General features: G+C 41.2%; 1 protein-coding gene across 1 annotated transcript in view; it reads left to right on the top strand.

Annotated features, from left to right (window-relative positions):
• The window catches only part of kcnq1.2 (potassium voltage-gated channel, KQT-like subfamily, member 1.2), a 165200-nt gene that overhangs the window by 94535 nt on the left and 46292 nt on the right, over positions 1-24373 (top strand). The window contains exons 14-17 of the mRNA XM_069162325.1: positions 9336-9411; positions 10442-10536; positions 11878-11918; positions 12800-12861. Of these exons, the coding sequence (XP_069018426.1) occupies positions 9336-9411; positions 10442-10536; positions 11878-11918; positions 12800-12861 (274 nt within the window). The remainder of the gene's footprint in view (positions 1-9335; positions 9412-10441; positions 10537-11877; positions 11919-12799; positions 12862-24373) is intronic.

Genomic DNA, 24373 nt, shown 5'->3' with positions numbered 1-24373 from the left:
AGTGCTTATTGTCAGCATTATCACTCTCTTTCTGTCTCTTGAAAAAAATAAATCAATGATTCTCAATTAATCAAATGCATACAGTGTCAGTTTGACAAGAATGTATTCTTAATGAATAAATGGAAGGTGAAAAATGCTGTATCTCCACTTCTTTCTTTCACTTGCCCTCTTTTCCTCTCATACACAAACAGAACAATTGCCATTGACCATTAGGGAGGCCTGGTTGGCCTCCCATAGCTGAAAGAAGGAACAAAAAGGCTAACCACTGTAGAAAAGCCTAATTAAACAGCAGTCTTTAATGTCAGTCAGCCCCCCACTGTAGCCCCAACCACACATGAGTGAAAGAATAATGGTCTTTTGAAAAGGAGCACAGTTTTATAATCTAAACCCATTGGTTTATGAAAGGGAAGCCCCTTAGCTAAGAAGGCCCACAGGTCACCCTTCATCTCGTCCTTTCTCTCGAGTTCTCCTTCTCCTCTCCCTCTCTCTCGTCCTCTTCTTTTTCTCTGTCTTCCCACTGGGTCTGTAGCCAGGATTAAGCCAGGCAGGGCTGTGACTGCCACCTCTGGCAAGCCCTTGCTCCCACGAGGGCGTGGTAGTGCTACTTGTCCCTGGACATACACATACACTCAAAAACACACATGAACAGCCATGTCTGCTGGCATGACCGACCACTGGGCTCATGTGCTTGGATTACCAGAGGACTATGAAAGAGAACCAGCCAATTTAATCCAAAAAAAATGGTGGCTTTGGTGGGACTAAGAGTGGAGAGGAGGGGCGTTAGTGCCAGGGGTTATCCCACAAACTGATTGGGTAAAAGAAAATCAAGGGTCCATGCAACCCCCACACTCGCCACCCCCCTGTCCTCACCTAACTATTACCCCCCCCCCCCCCCCCCCCCCCCCCAAAAAAAAATCCCCTCCCTACCCAGGCAAGGGGACCCCCCGACTGGCAGCAATAAATAGATTCTTTCTCTAACATGCCTAATCCTGCTAAATAGCAACAAATCCTATTAGGCCATGAATTATAAATCCTTCTTCACCACCTCACTCCCATCTCCCCCACCAAAGAAACCCAATCGGCCAATCCTGTGTTCATGACATGCACAAGCATACCCCCGCATACGAATTAATTCCCAAGAATGTCGGTCTAAACACGGCGGGACTGTGAGTTTGTTGGACGTCCATGCGTCACTGTGTAAGAGTATATATGTGCTGTTTGCTTTCATGTATACTGAATACTGGTGTGTGTGTGTGGATATGTGTGTGTGGCCACTTGTAAGGCCTACTCATCATTTACCATTCTGGTCAGTCAGCCAGGGTTGTACACAATTACAAAAACAGCAGGGGTACTTTAATACACGCCACAATCAGAAATACACATATTCTTGTGAAAGTAAAAAGTTAATATAAGTACCCGTATGCTTTCATGCATTACTCCTGGTATTCAAAATATTTGTTGTTCAAATGTTGGTCCTCTCAAGTTGATTCTGTCTTAGCCTACAACTGACAGCTCTAAAAACCTAGCATACACAGTGGAGCAACCAAAAAAAAACACAGAACAGTGGTGGGTGAATTGTCCGTGACAATCACTGGATATGTCATAAAAAATGAAAACTGGAATATTTTGATCCAGGGTGAGGATGTGCTAATATCTCAGGTTTTTTTTAGAGTTGACATGTGTAGACACTTGGAAAAGGACGGTGCGTTTCCCAGCTCGTTATCCAGTCAGCTCGTGTCAGCGAATGATGGAAAGAAACCGCTAATGTGTTGGCTTACAGGGAAAACAGTGGGTGCAGATGGTTTGATTTGTGTCATACACTGCCAGTCAGACCTGCTGAGAGTTTCCAGACTCCATAAAACAACAAATATTAGTAGTTCAAACCAAGTTTTACATGTTACCATTCAATGCAAAAGAAGCATTTCTTTTTTTTTTAATCACAGGCTTGTAGCCACAATAACAGCTCTGCGAGTTTCTCTTGGTAAAGTAAACTGGTGTATGAAGAAGTTTAAAATGTTGACCCAATGATGGTGTCAGAAAAACGTTTCAGTCAGGACTGAAGTGATTGACCAACTGACCAACCAATCAACATTGCCATTCCCATATAGAACAAAATATCGCCACAAACCATATTAATGGGGGGTGGGAGGAAGAAAAGCCTAACCCCAATATTACTGACACACCTCAGGCTAGACATTTAGCCCGGAACAAGGTCTGTCAGCAAAGTGGGGGTCATTAACTCCAAAACTATCTTTGAAGAGTAGTTACCGTGACATCCTCCTCTTAAAGCCACACTTTAGGCCTGAAACATTAACCCTGAAACCCTGCATTAGTCCGGTCACATCTGTGAAGTAGCAATTGTCCCACACTCTTTTTTTTGACTGCCCTCAGTTTGTTGATGGCAGGAAGTACAAGAACATATCTTAAGTTGACCTGCCCAGTGCAGGATATTTTGCTGTATCAAATCAATCATATTTTTTTTTATATACAGATAAAACATAATTTATATTTTATGTCAAACCCATTGAAACTAATATTGTCAAAATGTCTGAAGTCATATTTTTGTCAAAATTTTCCAGATTATAATCTTTGTTCCTTGTGGCCTTCATATCCTGGTACAAAGAATTTTTCCCACGGCTGTAGTTTTAGATTTTCTTGACCTCCTCACCCAAATCTTTAGATAATTTGGCAGTTAAGAGTTGTGTCAAGAAGAGTTCACCAGTCATTAGTCGACTTGTTAGAAGTGTGCTCCTCTCCAATCTTCTCTCTGTGTGGTGGGAAAGAGCTGTGAGTGTCTCTGTTCTCCTCAAATAATGACAGGTTGTGAGATTTGGTGTCATGAACATTAAACAAGGGTGGGACTTTTCTGAGGTCACCAAGATGTCGACCGTGTCTCAAGAGGACTTATTTTCACAAAGACTGGAGACTTTACAGTCACCGCATACTTTAAAAGGTATGTGGTGATTGTGTGTGTGTGTGTGTGTGTGTGTGTGTGTGTGTGTGTGTGTGTGTGTGATCAGACTATGTGTCTACATGTATCAGCATACAGTAGTATCCATTAATGAAAATCCTGTTGAAAGCACGCCAAGCACCATCTGTGATTTGCTCTGAAACTCCTCTACAGTCAAAACGACGACCGTTAAATTGGAACTTCATTTTGGGAAACAGATAAAAGTCACAAAGAGAAAAATCTGGTCAGTAATGGCTGGTGGTGAGCGACGATTGTGATGTTGCAGGCAAGAAACTCGCAGACTTTCAACATACGGTGAGCTGCAATGAGTGTTTACACAGACATGTCAGAACGTCACAGTACTCCTGAGGCAGAGTGGGGGGGGGGGGGGGGGGTCTGAACCTGGTGGAAGAGTTGGTTAAGCACTTTGTAGTTTGGCTTTCTTGAAGAAATTGTATTTACTTGATTCCTGTTGTTCTGGGTTTTGTACCCTCATGGTTGAAATGCATTTATTGTAAGTCGCTTTGGATAAAAGCGTCAGCTAAATGAAATGTAATGTAAAAGAGTTTATGGTGCACAACCCGAGGATGTCAAAAAGAACCCACATGGTTGCGCTTCTGACCTGCCGTGCTTTCTTCAGTGTCTGCCACTCTTGAAATACAAATACTGTTAAAAACTTCTCACCTGGCTCATTCCTTCATTCCTTCATTCCTATAGGCTTTCTAAAAGCATTTCAAGGGCTGATTTCCCGAGTGTGACATCCAATTTGATGATCTGATCTGAATTTCTCTGTTTTAGGCCTATGGTCAATTTGAAAATGTGCACCTGCCAGTGGTGTACTGGCGTACAACACTAATACTGATGTTGATCAAGTATTGTAATATGAAGTATTTTTTCATAAAAAGTTATTATTTCCTCCTGCTCCATGCGGATTACTGTGCTGCACTTCGTTTGTTTGCAACAGAAACAGTCTCTGAGCATTTTGATCACTCCTCCTACATTCCTGATTGTTCAATACATACGTTACACATATGTAAACAAAAATGCAAGAGGAGTGGGTAACAGGGAAATTGACTGTATCTCTGGCCTCTTTCTCTGTGCCTCTGTAGCCACACACATCAAACATTGCTTGCTCTTTCTGTTCTCTCTTTGTCATCAGCTCTTAATGGGCACTGGGCTTTGATGTGGTTTGGTTGCTGCTATTGTTTCCAGCATGTCTTGATCAGTGTCTATTGATCTTTGAATGGGGGACATGAAAACAACTGGAGCAGACACAGGGAGGAGGGAAACTGTGGTATCTGAAGCTATATTTAACCAGCTGCATCTTGCTCTATGGCATGTAGCTGAGCTTTTGAGGTTCAAGTTCTTAATGAATCGAGTTGAACTTCGAGATGGAAGTAAATGCAACAAGACTGAAACAAAAGGAGAGTAAAGCAAAAAAGGACAGTGATAGCATGAGTGATGACTTTTGTCACGGTCACCACTCCACTCTGGGAAATACAATTTTATGAATAGTCCCTAAGCTTTTTATAGTCTGGCTCTGACCGACTATTGTTCACAGCTTCAGTCTTCACTGCGATTGTAGTCTTGAAACCCCGTTCACATTAATGTTTGCTCAGCCACTCTGAAGTGCGGACCAATAAGCGATCAGTAAGGGGTGGCAAAGGGTGTTGACATTCAAGTCAGGCATTTGTTTCTAAATGTAGTTCCAACAACGGCAGCAGTGATAGAGTTTCGGTGCACAACTTGTCTTATATGGTGGTCAACTACTCCAGTTGTTGCCCATTAGCATGCAACAACTGGAAACAGTTCCCAATGAAGTGTGGCCATACCCATATGTCTATGCAGTAAATTTGGGTCTGGTACTACCAGGCTATTCAAGCTTTGATGGCTATTGTCCTATAGGGCTTCCAGTTTATGGTGCGATGTATATGATAGAGCCAGGAGAGAAATGAGCACCGTCTGACTGTCAGATTGTTGGTGAGTAAGTATGCTTACCTCAAGACCATAGGCACATTGTCGATGACTATCCATTCACACGAGATCCAGCCACTAGTGCTGTCCTTTGGCTGCTCCTGGGTCTCGACTTCAGTCTCCTGGGTCACCTCGAGCACCGCAGGATTTGCGCTCACGGCAGTCATGTTTCAGTCCTCGGTTTTATTTAATTTAGTTGTATGACAAAGATAATAACTTCTTCGGAGGGAAACACTTACTGGCTTTTCCAACTCTAAGACTTTGACCCAAAATGCACAGTATCCTCTATACGTCACAATCATGACAGGCTTTTTATTGCCAGCACCTCTTTCAAAGCCTAACAGCAAGTAATCGATGTGGCGAGATGCCTTGAAATACAGTCATATAAAAGTGTTCAAAGTTAACTGAGCTTCCATGCTCACTCTGTCGTCTGACAACATATATATGTTTGAGTTTGGCTGTACTGACTCACAGTGTAGGTGACCACAGTTAGCAAGTGGCAGAGCAGAGGTTTAAAAAGTGTATACACAGCAAAGTTACTGGGCTGTCTGTCCTATCTTCAACCTGATATTGGCTGAGATGCACAGTTTTGTTGTTTGCCAACCAAACTAAGACTAGAGCAGTTGCCATTTTAAAAAGCTCTGCAGCATTTCTTCAGATTAGAATCACATTGATCTTATTCATTTAAATTCCTCATTGAATGGAGAAAATTGGCTGTTACGATATTGCAATGCGCTCTTATAATTCTCACCACGGCGCTCTCTGGCGTGCCATCACTTTTAGATCAAACATTTTTGAAAGAATGTAGTCATCTTATCCTTCCAAGATATGATAAAGGGATGTCTGTTTTTGAGGAGAACAGAAGAAGAGCACATCTCTTTGATGGACCAAAGCACCAGTCATAAAGCTTATCTCACACACACATACACACACACACACACACACACACACACACACACACACACACACACACACACACACACACACACACACACACACACAGATGCATATGCACACACACGGGCCAGCAGTCTTGCTGGGCCCTGACTGTAGCACATTGATGTCTAAGGCGGCATTCTCCTGACTGACTCCAAGGTTATTGCTGCGCACCATGGAAGCACAGGATATTTGACGGTCCCCTGCCAAAGAAAGAGCTGGGGTGTTGGGGGGATGAGGGAGAGTTGCCATTGACAACTCTGAGATCTCCAAAGTGACCATCTGAAAATGAAAAAAAGAGAGAACTTATTAAGAGAGAAGGGTCCAGGGGAAGCCATGGGGCTAAATCTGCCACAGCTTTTCAAGAGAGGCTCGAGGCTTGTTCATAACTCCAGCAACTCCAGCTCATACATGACTTCTACAGTTGATCTAATGAAGAATAGTAAGTCTATTGAGAAGACCTAAGAATTAAGGTTAAATCCTTAGAATTAAAACACACACAACTGGCCTTCCCAGAGCATGAATCATGGACAGTGGACAATGAACCGAATATTAAAGTCGCCGTGGAAGAGATCGGAGCTTTCTGGCTCAAGAGGAGCGCCCAGGATACATTGGCTATCAAATCTTCTGCATAAATAACAAATAAACACAAAGAAGGAAAAAGAGAGAACAGGAAGGCAGAAGATGAGTAAGAAGTAGAGTCGGAGCCAGCAAGTGTTTGAAGGGAAGTGTCAGCACAGAGATGTGGAAATTCCATTCCTCTGTGCCAAATGTTTAATGGAGTGGAGAAGGGAGGTTGGTGTCGGACTAACAACCCTCCGTGTTATTGTTTTATCACACTTACTCACCGAACATGAGTGTGCATTTGTGTCAAACGCAGGAAACGTGAGGAGGGCAAGGAGGGAGCAGGGTACAGTTGTAAAAACGATCAAAACCGCACATGTTTTTTGTTTCCTACATGTGTTTTCTTCCCCAATTATGCTCAAACACATCCTTCTCCTCATCGGTGAGAGAGAGAGAGAGAGAGAGAGAGAGAGAGCGAGGGGGTGGGTGGTAGACTCTTTTCTTTTTCGCAAAATAGGGCCTCATGCTCTTCATGTTTTCTATTGTTTGTGTGCATTTCCTCCTATAGCTTGGGCAGGACTTGCATGGAGGGCAGGAAAAAAAGACAGCAGCCCGACAGCCTTTGATGTTCATGTTTTATGGTCCCATGTCAAGGCATTGTCTGTTAAGTCCTATTGTTGTCCCTCTGCCTAATTAAGACCTCAGAGCGACTTGTTGACTTCACAAAGACACTTGTTTGGGGAGGGTGAGGGTGGAGGGTATTTGTTTCTGTGTGTCAAGGGTGTGTGTGTGTGTGTGTGTGTGTGTGTGTGTGTGTGTGTGTCTGTGTGTGTGTGTGTGTGTATGTGCATGTGTATGTGCATGTGTATGTGCATGTGTCTGCTTTGACTGGGACGTAGCTTAAGAGAAGTGCTCAAAACAGCACACATAACCCATACAAAGCATTGGTTTTGACATAAGAATGGAGTTATTCATTTACTGTTGGAGGGCCGTTTCAGTGGAGAGGAACTCTATCTGCAGTCACAAGTAAAAGCTAAAACCACTTACCACACAGACACACACACAAACATCCAGTGTATTATGAAACTATGTGTTTTCTTGACGTGTGTAGAAGCATTAATACAATCCGAACTATAAGTATTTGTAGTTGCACCTGATTGTTTAACCTTTTCTTTTCCGTCTTCTTCCCCTGGATCTCACAATCTGGTGACGTCGGTTTTCTGTTAATCCACCTTCTCAACGGATATTGCGCACACGCACGCACACACACACACACACACACACACACACACACACACACACACACACACACACACACACACACACACACACACACACCATCCTGCAGCTTACCAGCTTAACTTTGATGTCTCTGATGCCAACAGATGGCTGAAAGGTCACCTGTCTCTGAGACATACTGTACATGAAATAGAAGACAGAAAGAGAAATGGGCGCAAATAACAGGGAGGAAATCAGAATCCTGCTCATCCAGAAGACAGGAACTCTTTTACTATTTTTTTAATTACATAAAAGCTCTATAGGTCATAGATAATATTCTATCAGAGGTGCTTTATTTCACATATGAGTCTATTTACCTCAACATTTGAATACATGGAAACCCTTACAAGAAGGTTTGGTGCTTGGCCGTATTAAAGTGCAAACAGTGATGTATTGGGCCATACCCTTTCTTAGCACTCGTGCCTCTGACCTTGTGGTTCCTGAAACTGATTGTGTTTCGTCCTTAACTCACCCACAGATACACACTTTGAAGATGATCTGTTTATCAAAAATGGATTTGACTTAAGATTTGCACTGCATGTCTTTCAGAGTAATTTGTAATAAAATGCGGACATAAAAAAAAAAAAAAAAAAATATATATATATATATATATATATATATATATATATATATATATATATTTTACCATCTAAACCTGATGATAGGACAGCAGTTAAAAGCATGCATTTATGGCTGTGTCATGCAGCTAGGGTCACTAAGAATGTATCTAAATAACGTATTGGTTTGTAATGACTATATGATAAATATATGATCTCTATGGAGTCCTTCATTACACTTGCAAATATAATACAACACTATCCATTTCTCAAATTTACATGACAGCTTGATTTAACTCTTAAGACACTGAGGGGGAGTTTGGGAACCTGAAAACAGTGTCACTTCCTGGATAAGGTTGAAACACCTTGCCTTACACTTGACTGTACTTTGTACTGTGTCCATCTGTTTCACTCATCCAAACAAGCTGCTATCACACACGGACCATCCGAGGGCATGTTTTGGCATTTTCTGACATGTAAACCAATTGAGCACCAGTGAAAAGCACACACAGTGCCTCTTTAAAAAAAAAAAAACAAAAAAAAAAAACACAAGTGCATGCAATGCAGTTGCTTTGGTATGCAAGAATGAGTTTGTGTGTTGTTGGCATCCAGTGTTTTTTGTTTCAGTGTTAAGCTCCATAACAGTGGGTTTTCCTTTGTGTTGACACAGATGTGCTGCTTGGACTTGTGTTTTGGGACTCCTCTCAACACAAACTGAGTCTGGTGTTCTTCTCGTTCACTTTGCACAAGGTTGCAGATTCACAGTTGTGACCGAGAGAGATAGAAAGTGTGGGTAAATGTGTGTTAATGCACAGTTATAGGCTGAATGTGTTCTTTTGTCCATATGAATGCATATCTGTCATTGTGTGTGTGCGTTTTGCTGGTACATGATACAAACATTGTCCATTGATCCTTAAATGCAGTAAGGATGAGCCTTTTTTTTTGCCCTGCAGCTTGTCCAAAAAAAAAAAAAAAAAAAATCCATTTCCCATTTTTACAACATGGTAACAAATGGTAGGATTTAAGAGCTTCTTTTTTTTTTTTTAAACCTAAATCTGTCTCCTTTCCTGTCACAGGTTGTCCCATGCCCAGAGATCTGCGGTCAAAGTCCTCCGCAGAATGCAGTACTTTGTGGCCAGGACGAAATTTCAGGTAAGCAAAGGGAAATCCAGAGAGAGAAACACTACGGAGTTACAGAGAGCAAGGGAGGGGTGACAGATGAAGAGAAAGACAGATTGAGAGTGAGAGAGGGAGTGAGAGAAGTGTGTGTGTGTGTGTGTGTGTGTGTGTGTGTGTGTGTGTGTGTGTGTGTGTGTGTGTGTGTGTGTGTGTGTGTGAGAGAGTGTGTGCTTATACAGGAAGAGGAGGGGGAGCCTCAAGGGCATATATCAGCTGCAGCGCTGCTGTGCATGTGCGTGTGTACGTGCGTGTTTGTGTGTAAATGCCTGAAACTTGCACCTGCATGTCTTCTTTGTGCTCACTTCAGTTCAGGCATAGTATCATGGGAAATCTGCTAACCTGTCTCTGGGCCTACAGTAGGAATTGACTTACTGTACAGCGCCCACAAAACACACACACACACACACACACACACACTTGCCAAAATACACTTATACACACTCAGTGGGACACGGCCTCGTATTGGAGTGAAGTCAGCAGAATTCTGTGGAAGAAAAATTGTACAGTTTTAGTTGAAAAGAAATCATGTTTGAGATACTTAAGCCATCATAAACATCCTACATGTTCTGCAGAATGGTTCCTATATTCATACTGTTTCCAAGTGTTCTGTGTGTTTTCAATTATGGCCTAAGTGATTTCAGCTGCAGGGGCTACGCAGTGTGTATACCGAGGATACCCTAAAGAGTTCACTGGGTTCTCTCTGATGCTCCTTGTATCAACGTCACACAAAACAAAGCTGTGAAAGGACCTTAACACGATTGCTTTCTACATGACCATACACACACACACACACACACGCACACTGAGTTAACAATGAACCCTTTGCACCCAAGGGGGTTGGGGATGTTTTTGGGGACCAAGCAACAGAGGCTGTGGTTGACAATGGCTTTTGTCTCCCACTGTGTGTGTGTGTGTGTGTGTGTGTGTGTGTGTGTGTGTGTGTGTGTGTGTGTGTGTGTGTGTGTGTGTGTGTGTTTTTGTGTCTATGTGCATGGGTCCACAGCAAGCGCGGAAGCCCTATGACGTGCGAGATGTGATCGAGCAGTATTCCCAGGGTCACCTGAACATGATGGTCCGAATCAAGGAGCTGCAGAGAAGGTGACGTCTTTTTACCTGGTTTTATAAACCGCAGGTTGTTAAAGTAACAAGAAATAGAATAAATCCAAAACACAAAACCTATCAGCTCACTTTAAAACCAAAATAGATCAAGTTAAAGATCCCCTTATACACACATATATATATACACACACATATTTTGTCACACATCATGCTCACCCTTCAAAAAGACACAGAAACTTTCAAAACTTACAGATACTTGTGAAGCCATCTCGTTGAAACTCTGCATCATTCTGCAGTGATGCTAAAACATTCAACTGTAGGAACAAGAAGAAAAACACTTTTGAGGGAGAGGGACTTTAAAGTTTTCAATCTTCTTTTGGTCAAGTTGGCTTAACCCTATTTTTCCATTTGCTCAGTATATCACATGTTAGTTGTGAAGAATGTTTGACTATGAACAATAATGTTTTATTCAGTTTTCAGTAATTTTGCAACAAATTTCCATCATCTAGACCTTTATCATGCTCTTGATTCATTTAGCAGATACGAGGTCTTTTATTTGTTGCACCTTGTTGTTATTTGTTGGGCTTTAATGAAGTGTGGACCTCTTCCCACAAATGTTATCAAATGATGTTCAACCCACATAACATTCAGCCATAAAAGGAGATCAGTTATAGGTAATTCATGTAGTTCCATATATGTAAGTACATCACCTGTACCTTGAACCATGGCAATGCACTGGCATTTTTGGATCAGACATGCATGATAAAGTAACATTGAATCATGAAATGGCTATTATTTGGCAGAAATTTTATTTTTATGTAATTCTGGTATTTTTTTTATAAAATCAAAGGTTGACTTTCCAATAAGGAATTACACTGACACTCTCAGTTTGGGAAAAAAAAAGAAAAAAAAAAAAGAGACAAAACATCACATCAGTGTTTACCCAACCACGATAATGCAAAGACTGGTTTGGGTCACCATCATGTGATTGTTATGATAAAAACCCATCCTTAATGTTCGGTGATTAAAAGACATGCTGTATTCAAGTACTTCCCCTGCTTCAGTAAATTTATAAATGACAGTTCACACGTAAAAATTAAACTTCTTGTGAGTTGTATTGTTTATTTTCAAAGCTTGGTAAAAGAACACAGTGCATTGAATCATCCATCGAAAAAACTTGGATGTGGTTTTTTTTTTTTAAAGCGGTGATATATAAATGCTGTTCAAGCTGATGGTATTTGTTTAATTTTATTGACATTATAAATGAGCTAATTATTTTTCTGTTTTGTTTATGAGTTGGAGTAAAGTGCGGTTTTACCCAGCTCCATCTTCTCTGCGTATCTGGCCAGTGTTTTTACCTTCCTCTGTCTTTCCCCTCAGGCTGGATGGCACTCTGGGGAAGCCAGGAATGTTTCTCCCAGGTAAATACACAGAAAGCACAACAGTCTGCATCTGATGGACAACCATCACTCCTCACTCCACCTCAGTGTTTACAGCTCGCACATACACAAACTGTGCCAGACTAAATATGGGAGGAAGAAAAGTCCCTTATGTGTGTGCATGTGTTTCTGTTTGAATGGGGGTATGTTTGCATGTGTTTCCATGTTTAGAAGTGATCGGTGCATGCTGCTGGTATCACTGGGGACGCTTGTGTAAGTTGTGTATCAGACATCTTACAAAACACTTTCTTTTTTTTTAATCAATTTAAAAATGTTTATGTGCTACTAGCAACCACTTCCACAATTTCCAGGATGAAAACATGACTTACTACTGATTGAATAGAGCAAAACAAAACAAAATAGCTCTCCCTCCTAACAAGAGATTAGCTAACATGAACATGTTGCCAGACTGAATGAATAAAGTGAAACAAAATGACAATTTATTTTGATTATCAGCCTGCATTAACGGGGTCCTTATTAAATTACAACTGTTGTAATGTTTGGCTTTAGACTAAACACTCCCAACACTGTTTAATAATTGCTTACATAACTCTTTCTGACAGGCATTTACCGTATGTAGCACAATAAAGAGCTGTAAACTGCCGCTGGGACCTGGCAGAACATGACTTATTGATTTGATCACCCTTAATGTAAATGATAATGATATGTTTGTAACGTATATGTCAGCATATATTAATTTATTTGAGTAACAAATAATGTGTCTCTGTGTGATAACCCCCAAAACATCACCGGTGAATTGTTGTCATCAATGAGTGTTTGTTATATTATCAAATGTTTGCATGTGTGTGTTTATGTTTTTTATGTATATGTATGTATTTTCTTTTCATTCTTTTATTCTTCAGGAAAAGGAGAAGATAAAGAATACCTGACTATCGGGGCACGACTGATCAGACTAGAAGATAAGGTAGGCACGCTCCGGTGTGTGTGTATTGTCTGTAACCAAGAGCGATAACAGATTAGATTACCCATGGTGTTCATAAGCAGAGATGTGTGTGTGTGTGTGTGTGTGTGTGTGTGCGTGTGTGTGTGTGTGTGTGTGTGTGTGTGTGTGTGTGTGTGTGTGTGTGTGTGTGTGTGTGTGTGTGTGTGTGTGTGCGCTTCTGTCTCTGTTATCAGATGAATGCGTGTGGTGGAATCTTTTGATGGTGGGTTCGGTCCATGTGTGACAAACATGCACCCCCTCTCCTCTCTCCACCTTTACCACCTTCTACCCAGTGCTGGGTTTATGCTGTACTTGCATTTCCATTATATTACTCTGTAATTTGGAGTATTTTCCATTCCTGCCCTTATTATCTTCCTGTTATATCAAGGTAGGTTGACTGGTGACAATTGGTGGAAGTTTATGTTTCCATAAGGGAATTTTAGAGGACTGGAGGAATTAGGGAGGTAAAGAGAAGTGTCTTTCTGCAACCGCTGTGTTATGAACCCACGAGTGTGACTTCAGTAATAAAAGGGAATTAAAAAAATATATTTTCCAGACAAGGAAGTTCAGGGGATTTGATCATGTTTTGGGCCAAGTCGTGGAATATCAGGAAATTTTGTTTGCATGTTTAAATCTGTGTTGCCATGCATTAAAAAAAATTATATTTTCAATGTAGTCTTTTTTTTTTTTTATCGTGATATTTCAGGTGTTTACTGTATTGCTTGAGTGGTTTTATCCCTTTATTTTCACTTCAGCAAAGATATTCCTTTTCTTTAACTTGCTTAAGAAGGCAAACATGTAAATTTCAAGAGCTTTGGTTACAAAATGATGACTTCAAAAACGGGTGATAAAAATAGACGACAGAAAGGCTACGAGTAAAGTAGCACAGCCTGTTTTTCTGCTGTTTTTTAGTCAGTGAAAGTCAGGGAATTTGACATCTGACTTAGAGGAGGAACCCTGTGACGTGTGTCCTTTCCTATAGAGGAATGGACACAACAACATGCCAGCATGATAACAACCCTGACGCCAGTGTGATACCATGATAGACATGTCGCCTGCATGGGTGTTTGTCCCAGTTGGTTTGTGAAGATTTGCCTTCCTATTCATCTGCCACTGTCTCTTTTCCCTGCACTAATCATAGGGTATAAAATGTGTTAGTTTTTGGTGTGTGGTTACATCTGTTGTGTGTTTGTCTGAGTGGTGGCTTCACTAGAAAGTGAAATTATATCTGTGGATTTGGAAAAGTTTGGAAATATGTTTCTGTGCTGTGGCATGATTTTTTTATTTTTTTTTTGTGATGAAACTGGTGTTTTGAATCAGAGCCTAACCTTATATTCAAGTCGTTCTCACATGAAAACAACTCTGCAGTATACAATAGAACAATGCATTCTGCCGCCGCTCATTTTCTATTCAAGCGAGTCGGCTCAGGATTTCCCCCACTTGCTTAATATTTACCTTACCATCTCTGTGCACTCATCAACACGGCTGCTCTTTAATGTTTGCCAGCGTTAGTGGTTCTCAGACCCCTTTGTTACAGAGAAAGGAGTAATGATCTTGAACCAATGTACACTCTGAGCCTGAGGACCTCCCTCAGAGTCTGAGTTAGAGCCCATTTGCTTTGGGCTGCATGTTATGATCACAATCTCCTGATTGGAAACATAAACCTGCATTCAGAAGTGCCTCCCCTGCAATGCTCGCTTTCTCCTTTATTATCTCTCTTTTCTTTTTCACTCCATCTGTGTGGGCACACTGCCTCAACATGTAGGCGAAATGAAGCCGAGAGGGGCATAATTGTTAAAAAAAAAAAAAAAAAAAAAAAAATCAGTGGCACCCCACTGATGCAGGCTGATTTTCCTCCTAAACAATGTGGAACCAATCACTGCTCCCTTAATCAGACTTGCATTCGCATGCGAACCTTAAAACAGTGAAAAAATAAAAGAAGCTTTGCAGCAGAAAGTTATGTGAGTCACCATACCTTCATAATAACTGTTTTCGTCGCCTCAGCACCGGCCCCCTGCCTCGATTCTCCTTTCTGCTTGTGTGAATTTCTTGTTTTGATGGTTCCAGTTGGCCAGCACACCTGTTATATGGGAAACGGAGCTTCCTTTCCTCCCTCAGGCAGCAGGTGGATGAACCCGTTGACCCTTGTTTCTTGGTACATTCACTGGTCCTCCTGCAGATTAGCCTGCACTAGTATCACTTTGCAGATAGAACTGTCCCCAAATAAACTAAATATGTCAGCTTAATGTTTCTGGAAGGTAAGGATTTTAATTACTCTCATTTTAAAATACCACAATAGAATAAAAATGACCTCGGTTATAACTGATCACAGCATTTTTACTGTTCTCGTGGCCCATTTTATTATGTTATTATGGAATTAAATTATTATTATTATTGTAATACTAGGGATAAAAGGGATGTTAAAGGCTCTCTAAATGTTGGCGTTGTCGCAGAGAAATAAATTTGTCAATCTAAAAATGTATATAATTTGTGAGTTAAATGTGATAACATATCATAATAGTATCAGCCACGGCAAACAGATCATTTTCATATTGATAAATGACCCTGAACTTCCATATCCGTTCATCTCTAACTTTCCTTCAAATATTGACTTTGCTGTAAATTACACTCTGACTTTGACACCTGAATAAAAGTATTTGAATGAAGTTTAAAGGCGATATTTTATGAGATAAAAACGGAATGAATTGAGTTTCTTGTTGTAGCTTTAAAAAGGAAGAGTTCACTTGTGAGTTGCATGTTGTTTGCAATAGAATCTCCAGCCCTGTCACTTGTTGTTTGTCTTGCATGACTGCACATATTTTATAACGTTATGTAATTTGTGAGTTGCGCCACCTCTTGCATGCCGCTCATAATAGTAAACCTAGTCACATACAAAGCAAATCCCTGGTGTCACAGTTGACTCACTTCTGAATAGGATCTTTACCAACAGCTCCAAGGAATTATTCATCAACTCTGTACTCTAATGTTTGCGAGTGCACCAGACTGTGTTCCCATGCCTTTCTCAATACTCACTCTTGGTCGGCCTCCAGCTACATTTGATTTTCTTTGACAAATTCCCACTTTCTACTCCCCTCTCCCTTGTAAAACACCAGACATCCACCACTCTGACTGCCCTATGCGCCGACGCTGGGGAAGTAAAATACAATAATTTTGCTGTCCTAGTATTGTCAGCACATCACTTGTAGATTAATTTATCTTCAGTGTGCTGAAGGGGGCTCGGCCATTGTGTGTCCTGTACAGGGTTAGACAGTGATTTATCACACACAGACAAAGACACGTATAGGTCGACGCACATCCACTCACACACACATGAGCAGAGAGTTGATTAATCACCGATGTGTCTAACCCTGCACTCACAAGATTGGATTCTCCAGGAGTGACTTGGAAACGAAGATGGATGGTACTCTGTGACAGTGTGTTATCTTTCTGTCAGGCGCACTCGATGAAAAATACCCAAATGACAAGCTCAAACAGTGGCCAGTGTCTCCGGGCTTCAGCGTGGCCTTTCAGAGGAGCCCTCACTGCATACTTTCGGATGAAGTCAGCCCATTATTTGTGGTACATCTCTCCCAAGTTTTATAGGAACTAGACTTTTTTTTTTTTTTCATAGCAATAGACAGAAAAGGCAGGGAAATTACAACAGTATACTTTCACATAGCCTGTAAATGTCAGTCTGAAAAACAAGCTTGTGCTTTTTTCTTTGCTCAGATCCGATTTAACAATATTGTGAAGTTGAATGGCTGAAATTGAAATTAGTGTGCAGAGAGTAGCGGCCTTTGTAGGAAGTGAAATATCAGTGTTGAAAGTTTTTCGCAAGGTAAATATTAGTTCACAGTAAACCTGCAAATGTCAAATGTGTTATTGGTGAGCATTACATGAAAAGTATAAATGGGTTATTCAAATAATTTTGAGTATTAAACTTTTTTTTAAATACACTTTTGAAACGAGTAGAAATGTTTCAATACTTAGTATAAAGCAAATACAATGATCTAACCTCTTATTGATTATGATTCAATTTAAGTACAGTAAATGCGATGTAATTGTAGCTTCAAATTATGGATTTTTTTCCCCCAGTTTTTTTCTGATATGCTCATATTTTTATCTGTTTAAAGAGTTTGTCTACATTTTCAATTTGCACATTGTTGCATTATCATTTTATTTATTTACACTTCAGATTACATCGGGAAAAAAAAGCATTAGTCAACAGAAACGGTGCCATTAATCACTTTTCATATAACATTCAGCATCATTTAGTCATCATAGTGCTACTTGGTTGTATTTTGATTTGCGAGTGTAAAACCATCAGCAGTGTCAAGGAAAACAGCCTCTAATGTGCCCTCCAGACCTGCACAGGCACGTCTCCGCTCAACACATCATTCATTATTTGTGTTGCTCTACATACACTACATGGACCATACATCACACTCACTCTGTGGTTAACTTCCCGCCGCTATATTAGGGCAAATATGCTGTGCCGTGCATGTCACGCTTATATTGTGTGCATTAGCATGAGGTGTACGCAGAAGAATCCATGCGCTGACCTTAATAGCATCTCAATTAGGTAAGTATGTTGTAAATTACAGCAAGGCCAAATACTGGGAATACTTGAGGGCCGAGACAGAGTGTTGTGTTTGTTAGGAGTCCATCTGTAAGGCATTTAGGGCCTCACGTCTCTAAAAGCAAGCTCTGAGGGGGGCAGAAGTGTATGTGCATGAGTGTGTGTGTGTGTGTGTGTGTTTAGACTGGTCTGATCCAGAGCCATTGCAGGGCTTTAGAGACCAGGGCCTGGTACTGTAAACACACATGCACATGCTGTATATACATATTTGAACATTAAACCATATACAAAAATACAAGTGGCTATCCAGGCACACATAAATATACAAATGCAGTCTCACACACACACACACACACACACACACACACACACACACACACACACACACACACACACACACACACAGTGTTGTTCAACCGGCAATGCCTCGGCTCTCAACAGCTTCATTATCTCTTCAGCTGGTGCAGGATGGGTTGGAGCCTAAGGGCCTGAAAGGGGGCAATAGAATTTCATGCCTTATCTCCATTGATGATTTGCATTGTGAGCATCAATAAAACTATTGTATCCAATTATGTTTTCATCAGTTTTGGATGCCGGCGGTAACAAGCTGAGCCTTCATCAGGAGGAACTATTATTAGAATTCCTTCTCAGTGCAAAGCTGTGATGCTATTTGCTCCATAAAAAATCTTTTCTTTTTATAATCACAAAAGGAGTCAAAGACTAGAGGAAATGTTTATCTTCAGCTGAGGCCAAGTGACACTGTAAAAAGCTGAACAGCGTGTTATGATCCACGTATAGGCTATACAAGTTTTGAAGGAGATTTTTTAATTATTTGAAATTACACATGCAACGACATCCCACTTGTTCTTATGCCGTGCTCAATTATATTTTAGGGAAAGAGCTTGTTTTCCTGCCTGTTTCAGTTCACCGCAATTAACTGTGCAAACTTCAATTGTTAAAAAAGACATTATGTCGGTTTCCTGAACAGCACACATGGGATTTGTTTTTTGTGTTTGAGTATTAACCTGTCTCTTTAATTGGACACTGAGTTTCGTGTAATAAATTCCAACTTTGTCTTGTGTGGGTATATGGAGTCTACTCACACAGTGAGTCTAATAGTGTTAAGACAAATGTATGTTACGACAAGTTCTTACCATATTTGAATTATATTCCATTATTAAAGGTTCAGTATGTAGAATTTAGGAGAATCTATTGGCATAAGTGGAGCATGAGAGTCATAATTATATTTCCATGAACGTATAGTCACCTGAAACTAAAATTAACTCTGTTTATGTTACCTAAGAATGAGCCCTTCATATCTAAATAGGAGCGGGTCCCCTTCCATGGAGCACACAATGTTGTACCGCCATGTTTCTACAGTAGCTCAGAAGGGACAAACCAAACGCCAGCTTGAGAGAGGCTCCTTTGCTAGCGTCCCAGCCACCCGAGATTCTGTTACATGCTTGAAAGTTAAGAGCGGGGTGATGGCTGTCCAGTCGGTTGCAATTTGTAACCTCACCACCAGATGCCAATAAATCCTACACACTGCTCCTTTAAAATACGAAATTACTGAATTAGTGTGCCATAGTTACATCTCACTGAGATTGTCACCTCGAGGATTTGCCGCCTCATTTGATTCCTATGGGCCATTGGTATCACTCTACGCATTCCTAATGGTCAGAAGTGTGCTGCCATCCCATCTCCAACAATACCTTTATAGTTTTCTGTTCCCCCTCTCTCTTTCTGTTTTCCCGTACGGACACCGGTCCAGCTTTCTCTAAGCTCCCTTTTGCTCCTATTTGCAGCACCTCATGCTCTGAGAGCACCCTGTCTGTTGTTGTGCCATGTTTTGATATATGTGTGTGTTTGGTCACTGCGTCCTCAGCGGGGAGCCGGACTGACCGGACTGGTCTAAACAAAGAGAGGAAACTTGGCAAAGGAAGCGCATGCAAAACACGCATGCACCATCACTCCACACACACACACACACACACACACACACACACACACACACACACACACACACCACCAACACTCTCAAATCCTGGAACTCAGCTTTAATGCAGTGGCCGTACTCTTGCTGGCTGCTGCTGCAGACATGCACACTCACACACAATCTCCCTGCATGTCTGAACTTGGCTTGCGATAGCTGAACACAACACCCTAACAGTTCCCCTTGTATTCCTTTTCTGATTAAATCTACTACTTTTAATTTTTTTTTTCCTCCACTGATGTCTGTGCATGGAATAAATATAGTATCTGTGCGCACATGCTTGTGCAGTGTTGCAGTGAGGGAAGGTTTTATTCATCCCTTTGCACGGAGGTCCGAGGTAATTGTCCTCTATAGACCGACATCCCCCGGTGCTTCAAGTCTTTCAGGATTTTGCCTCCAATCATTTCAGCAGAGAATCCATTAGAACCCTCTTTGGACAGACATTAGCGCTGTGTCAATATTGCAGCCCCTTCATTCGTTTCAATGACACCACTGTGCTGACACAGCAGGGACCGAGACTCAGAGGAGGACTCCGGCAAAGAAAGCAGGATGCTTGAGCAGAACCTTTGAACCTGGCTCATGGATTTGCTGCAGTGCCAGACAACGTCATCCGGTAACACACTGTATTGGCCAATTAAATATATGTAATACATTCCAGGTAGAATACCTTCTAACATGAACAGTGTAATTCTGCTGTTTAACTTGCAAGACAAAGTAAAAATTGACCGTCATCATGACAACTGTCCAGAGATCTAAAGTTGTTTCTCGTAGGATTATAAATTGATCTACTGTGTTTTGCGGTCTGAGAAACTACCGGTATGTTCATTCTTCTTCATGGTGCCGGTTGCAACATGCCCACACCAATGCAATGCATTTTGTTTGTTCATTTTCATCTGCACTCCTCATCCAGCAGCCTTTTTTTGGACTCACTTCATGCCCATGCTGCCCCAAGCTGAGCTGCTCTTTCTCACGTCGACACTTCGCACCGTTGATGTGGTATCTTTATAGCTTTGCGAACTCGATAGCATGCAACGGGTGGTGTGCTGCTCTCAGCTAGATAGCGCACCAGGAGCAGTGTGCTGTTTGTAGGGCAGCCCGGCAGTAAATCATGTTTCGGCAGTGCGCTGGGGATGCAGCCCCTGGCAGCTCCCAGACGGCCTTTGGCTCTGGCTCCCTTCTCTTAGCGCCACTCTCTAATTTCAGAGCCGGGACCCTGCCTACTACTGTGTCTTCACCGCATTCCCACAAACCAGAGACGGACAGTCTGCCTGCATGTCTGGCTGCTTGCTCTCCATCTCGCAGTCTCACTCGCTTTCTATCTCTCTGCCTTTGTGCCTCTCTATCACTCTTGTGCTCTCACTCCCTGTTTTTTTTTTTGTTTTTTTTGCCTGCTGTCACTGGCGCTCTCTTTTTCTGTGGCTCTCGGCCTCTCATTCCCAGAGCTTGCCCCTTCTTCTTCCTTCTGTCTCTGTCTGGTTCTGTGCCTTCAGGATTATAGGTCTGCAGTCACACTCACAGTATCTAAATCATGTACACTGCCACTGTCTCTCGTCAGCCGCCTCCCTCCCAGTCTGTCTGCATCTCTTTAGCACCCACTGTGGCCTTGCTCATTGGCTGTAAATACCCATGCTACATTTCCATTTTAATTGCCCAACTTTCGCAGGGCCCTGGGATATATTCTGTGCACATATATTTTATTGTCTTGGCCAAATGCCCCTGCTACTCTCAGTTGGACCTGACCACTAATATACTCCTATGTGGACCAGTTCATTATCAGCACGGAGGTGTGAGCTTATTTAAGCAGGTTATGAAGGGGTCAATGTACAGTTCATGAAACAGGGGTCTGTGTTTTATTGGGACCTGCAGTCTTGCTAATACACAGTGCTAAATAGCCCTGGTGCCACCCTACTTTTGAGTGCTATTAAATCAGTCTACTGCGTGGAACAGTAAACCAGCTGTGAATAATGCCAAGCTGTGAAAATTACTCCGGAGGCCGAGAGTGTAAATGTCACTGCTGTTAAGTCAAGCTGGTACCTGGGGAACATATAATGGGTAGTATGTGCATATGTGTAAAACCTTGTGTGGCTGGATGTGTGTGTTTTCTGCCTCTCAGTGGGTGGATGCTGATGATTCAGCAATACCCAGGGATGAATGTTAAACCCTGTGACTTGTTGAGTTCTGATAAATTTGTGTAAATTTGTAAAAAAAAAAAAAAAAAAATTTAACAATAACTCTTTAATTGAAATTATAATTGCTTCTTGTTTTAATGCTTGTATAAAAACAAAATTCAACTCTGATGCACTAAGAGAAAGGATAAGTGACTAAGAGTCTGCAAACTAAGTTGAGCTACCGTAAGTGCAAATGTCAACCTGAACAAATGTTGATATTTACCAGGTGTAATGGCAACCTTGTTTACTACCTTGCTTTAGTGTATTAGGATGCTATCATTTACTAATTATCTGTAAGCACAAAGTACAACTGATGGAAATGTTAAAAGTTTTCTGGTATTTGGTTTAGTTTCAGGTTCAAAAATAATTTCAACCTCATGGTGGCTCTGTAGAGTTAAAGTCAGGGGATCTTCAAGATTAAGATTAGATAAAATAAGACTTCATTAATCTCACAATGGGGAAATTTAATCGTCGCAGCAGCATAGCGACACAGTGAAGAAAAAAAGGTGAGCACACAATAAGAAACAATGTACACATACAATCAAAATAAGATCGGTAAAAAGAATTGCTTTTTAGGAAAAGTATAAAAATATAAGACCAATGTATAAATACACACACGGAAATTGCTACTAATTATCCTCTGGTGACATAAAGATCTGTACAAAACCTGATTTCCCTCTATACAGTAAGTGCTAAAATATTAAAGTACAATATTTTAAATTTTTCCAGGATGTTATTTGCAGCCTTCATAAGAAGATATTTTTGTGGTTTTAAGTACCAAAAAACATTTCAATGTAGTTTTACATCTCCTCACTTCAGCTTCTTTCTGGAGTTCTAACAAAAACATGCTGTTTGTGTCTGTGTCTTTAAGACCCATTGATATCAATGATCTTCTCCTCTGATTGGCTGAACTTTTTCTGAGTGACGCTCACCCAGACCAATCACATGTATCACCGCTTAGCGTTTTCTTCCACGTGAAAAGTTGGACAGTGGGCCATGCTGGGGGCAACCATAAGACACCAGTATGAGTTTATGACATCACAAACTTACAGCAGTCCAACCAGGTTGTCCAAATAGTACAGTTTCTGAATACGAGCTGTGTTCATTTCTCCATGGAGTGTTTTGACAATTTCACGTTCCTTTATATACCATCTAGACCGGCTTTATATTTAAATAAGAAACAGAAATCTTAATTTATACAGAATGGGACCTATAAATGGAGAACCAAATGATAGACAGACCGACACTGGCACCCCATACAGGAGCAGATTAAAAATAAAATAAGGTACATTTTATTATTGTTACAGGGTGCTGTGCCATAGCAGGCAAGCTCCTTAGTTCATGGAATGATTTTAACTAGCTGTTACTAATGCAGGCGTGTTTATGACTGTGTAAAGATTTGACTGGGCCACTTGTGGTTCAGACATTGGCCCTATAGTACTCTATGCCCAGACACATCCCTCAGGCAAAAGTGGGGTTGCTAGTGCCCATAGTAAATCATGGTATGTGTGTGTGTGTGTGTGTGTGTGTGTGTGTGTGTGTGTGTGTGTGTGTGTGTGTGTGTGTGTGTGTGTGTGTGTGTGTGTGTGTGTGAGCACACCTATGTGTTTGGCCGGCTTGCTCCATCTACTTTGGGCCAAGTCTCCTGTCATCTCCCATTTGCTTTAATAGTGTCAGGTTTTTGCATAACACTTAACAGGCTCGTCTATATTCCATAGTAAGCATTTTTTTTTGTTGGTAAAAGACTAATGATTTTATGGAAGTGGGTGTTTTTGTATACCTCTGGGCCTCTGCGTGTCCCTGTGGAACAATTAAAGTGACACACCTTTCAATTGTGTGTAATTAACTTTGTAGTCCACACAGGATACAGGCCTCGCCTAGTCTAGCCTACGGTACAATGGATGAAATCAGGAAACTCCTATTTGAGGCTGAATCCGTGAATGGGGCCGTGAATGGGAACTGCATATTTACAACACTTTGAATGGCGACCATCAAAAACAGTCCCCCACCCTGTGTCTGTTATGAAGCTGTCGTTGGCTAGTGCAGCTGCTGGAGGTGCAGCTTATCCTGTTTAAACTGATAATCATGATTCACACAACAGCTAAAACTCGCATTTTACCTGGAATTCATGTTTACTGGCATCTTACAGCCATTAGAATAAACCTCAGACAGTGTCACACAAGAGAAAACAAAAGTTAAATTTTAAAAGGCTGTTGCAAAGCCGAAAACTCTTCCAGAGATTGAGTTGCTCTGCTCCAGGCAGCACTGTTCGAGGAGGTAGTGATCTCAGTGGCAAAAAGTACATTGTCCATTGTCTGCTGCGGCTCAGGAGTGTTTTCCCTGGCCTCGATTGGTTCAGAGTAATACAGATAAGTTCCTTTTTTCAATTTTAAGTTCAATTTTTTTGTACATGACACTGCCCATTTGGTTGCTGAGCACTTTCCTTCCAGGGATCTCCCAACACGGGCCAAGTGAGAACAAAAGCAACATTAACAGTTAAAAAAAACATTAAGTCTATGTTGTAATATTGATGCATTTGAGCAGAGACAGCATGGTAGTCACAAGAGAAGTATTGTGCAAGCTTTGCCTAGTATAAGCAGAATCCTCATGTCATGTCGTTACAAATAACATCAAGAAAATACACAATGGTATCCTGTTCCTGATTCTGCTTTTTTATATGTGGACGAGACTAATGTTTCCATTATAGATGAGCATCTTTATGTCAAAGTTTGAGGAGTGTCTAAAAAATGGATG

Source organism: Embiotoca jacksoni, unplaced genomic scaffold (assembly GCF_022577435.1).
Source record: "Embiotoca jacksoni isolate LCO1_2020_lvr unplaced genomic scaffold, fEmbJac1.0.p SCAF_3, whole genome shotgun sequence".
Classification (NCBI taxonomy): Eukaryota; Metazoa; Chordata; class Actinopteri; family Embiotocidae; genus Embiotoca; species Embiotoca jacksoni.
The sequence above is the reverse complement of the archived record's forward strand: the minus strand, read 5'-3'. Positions and strand labels throughout refer to the sequence as shown.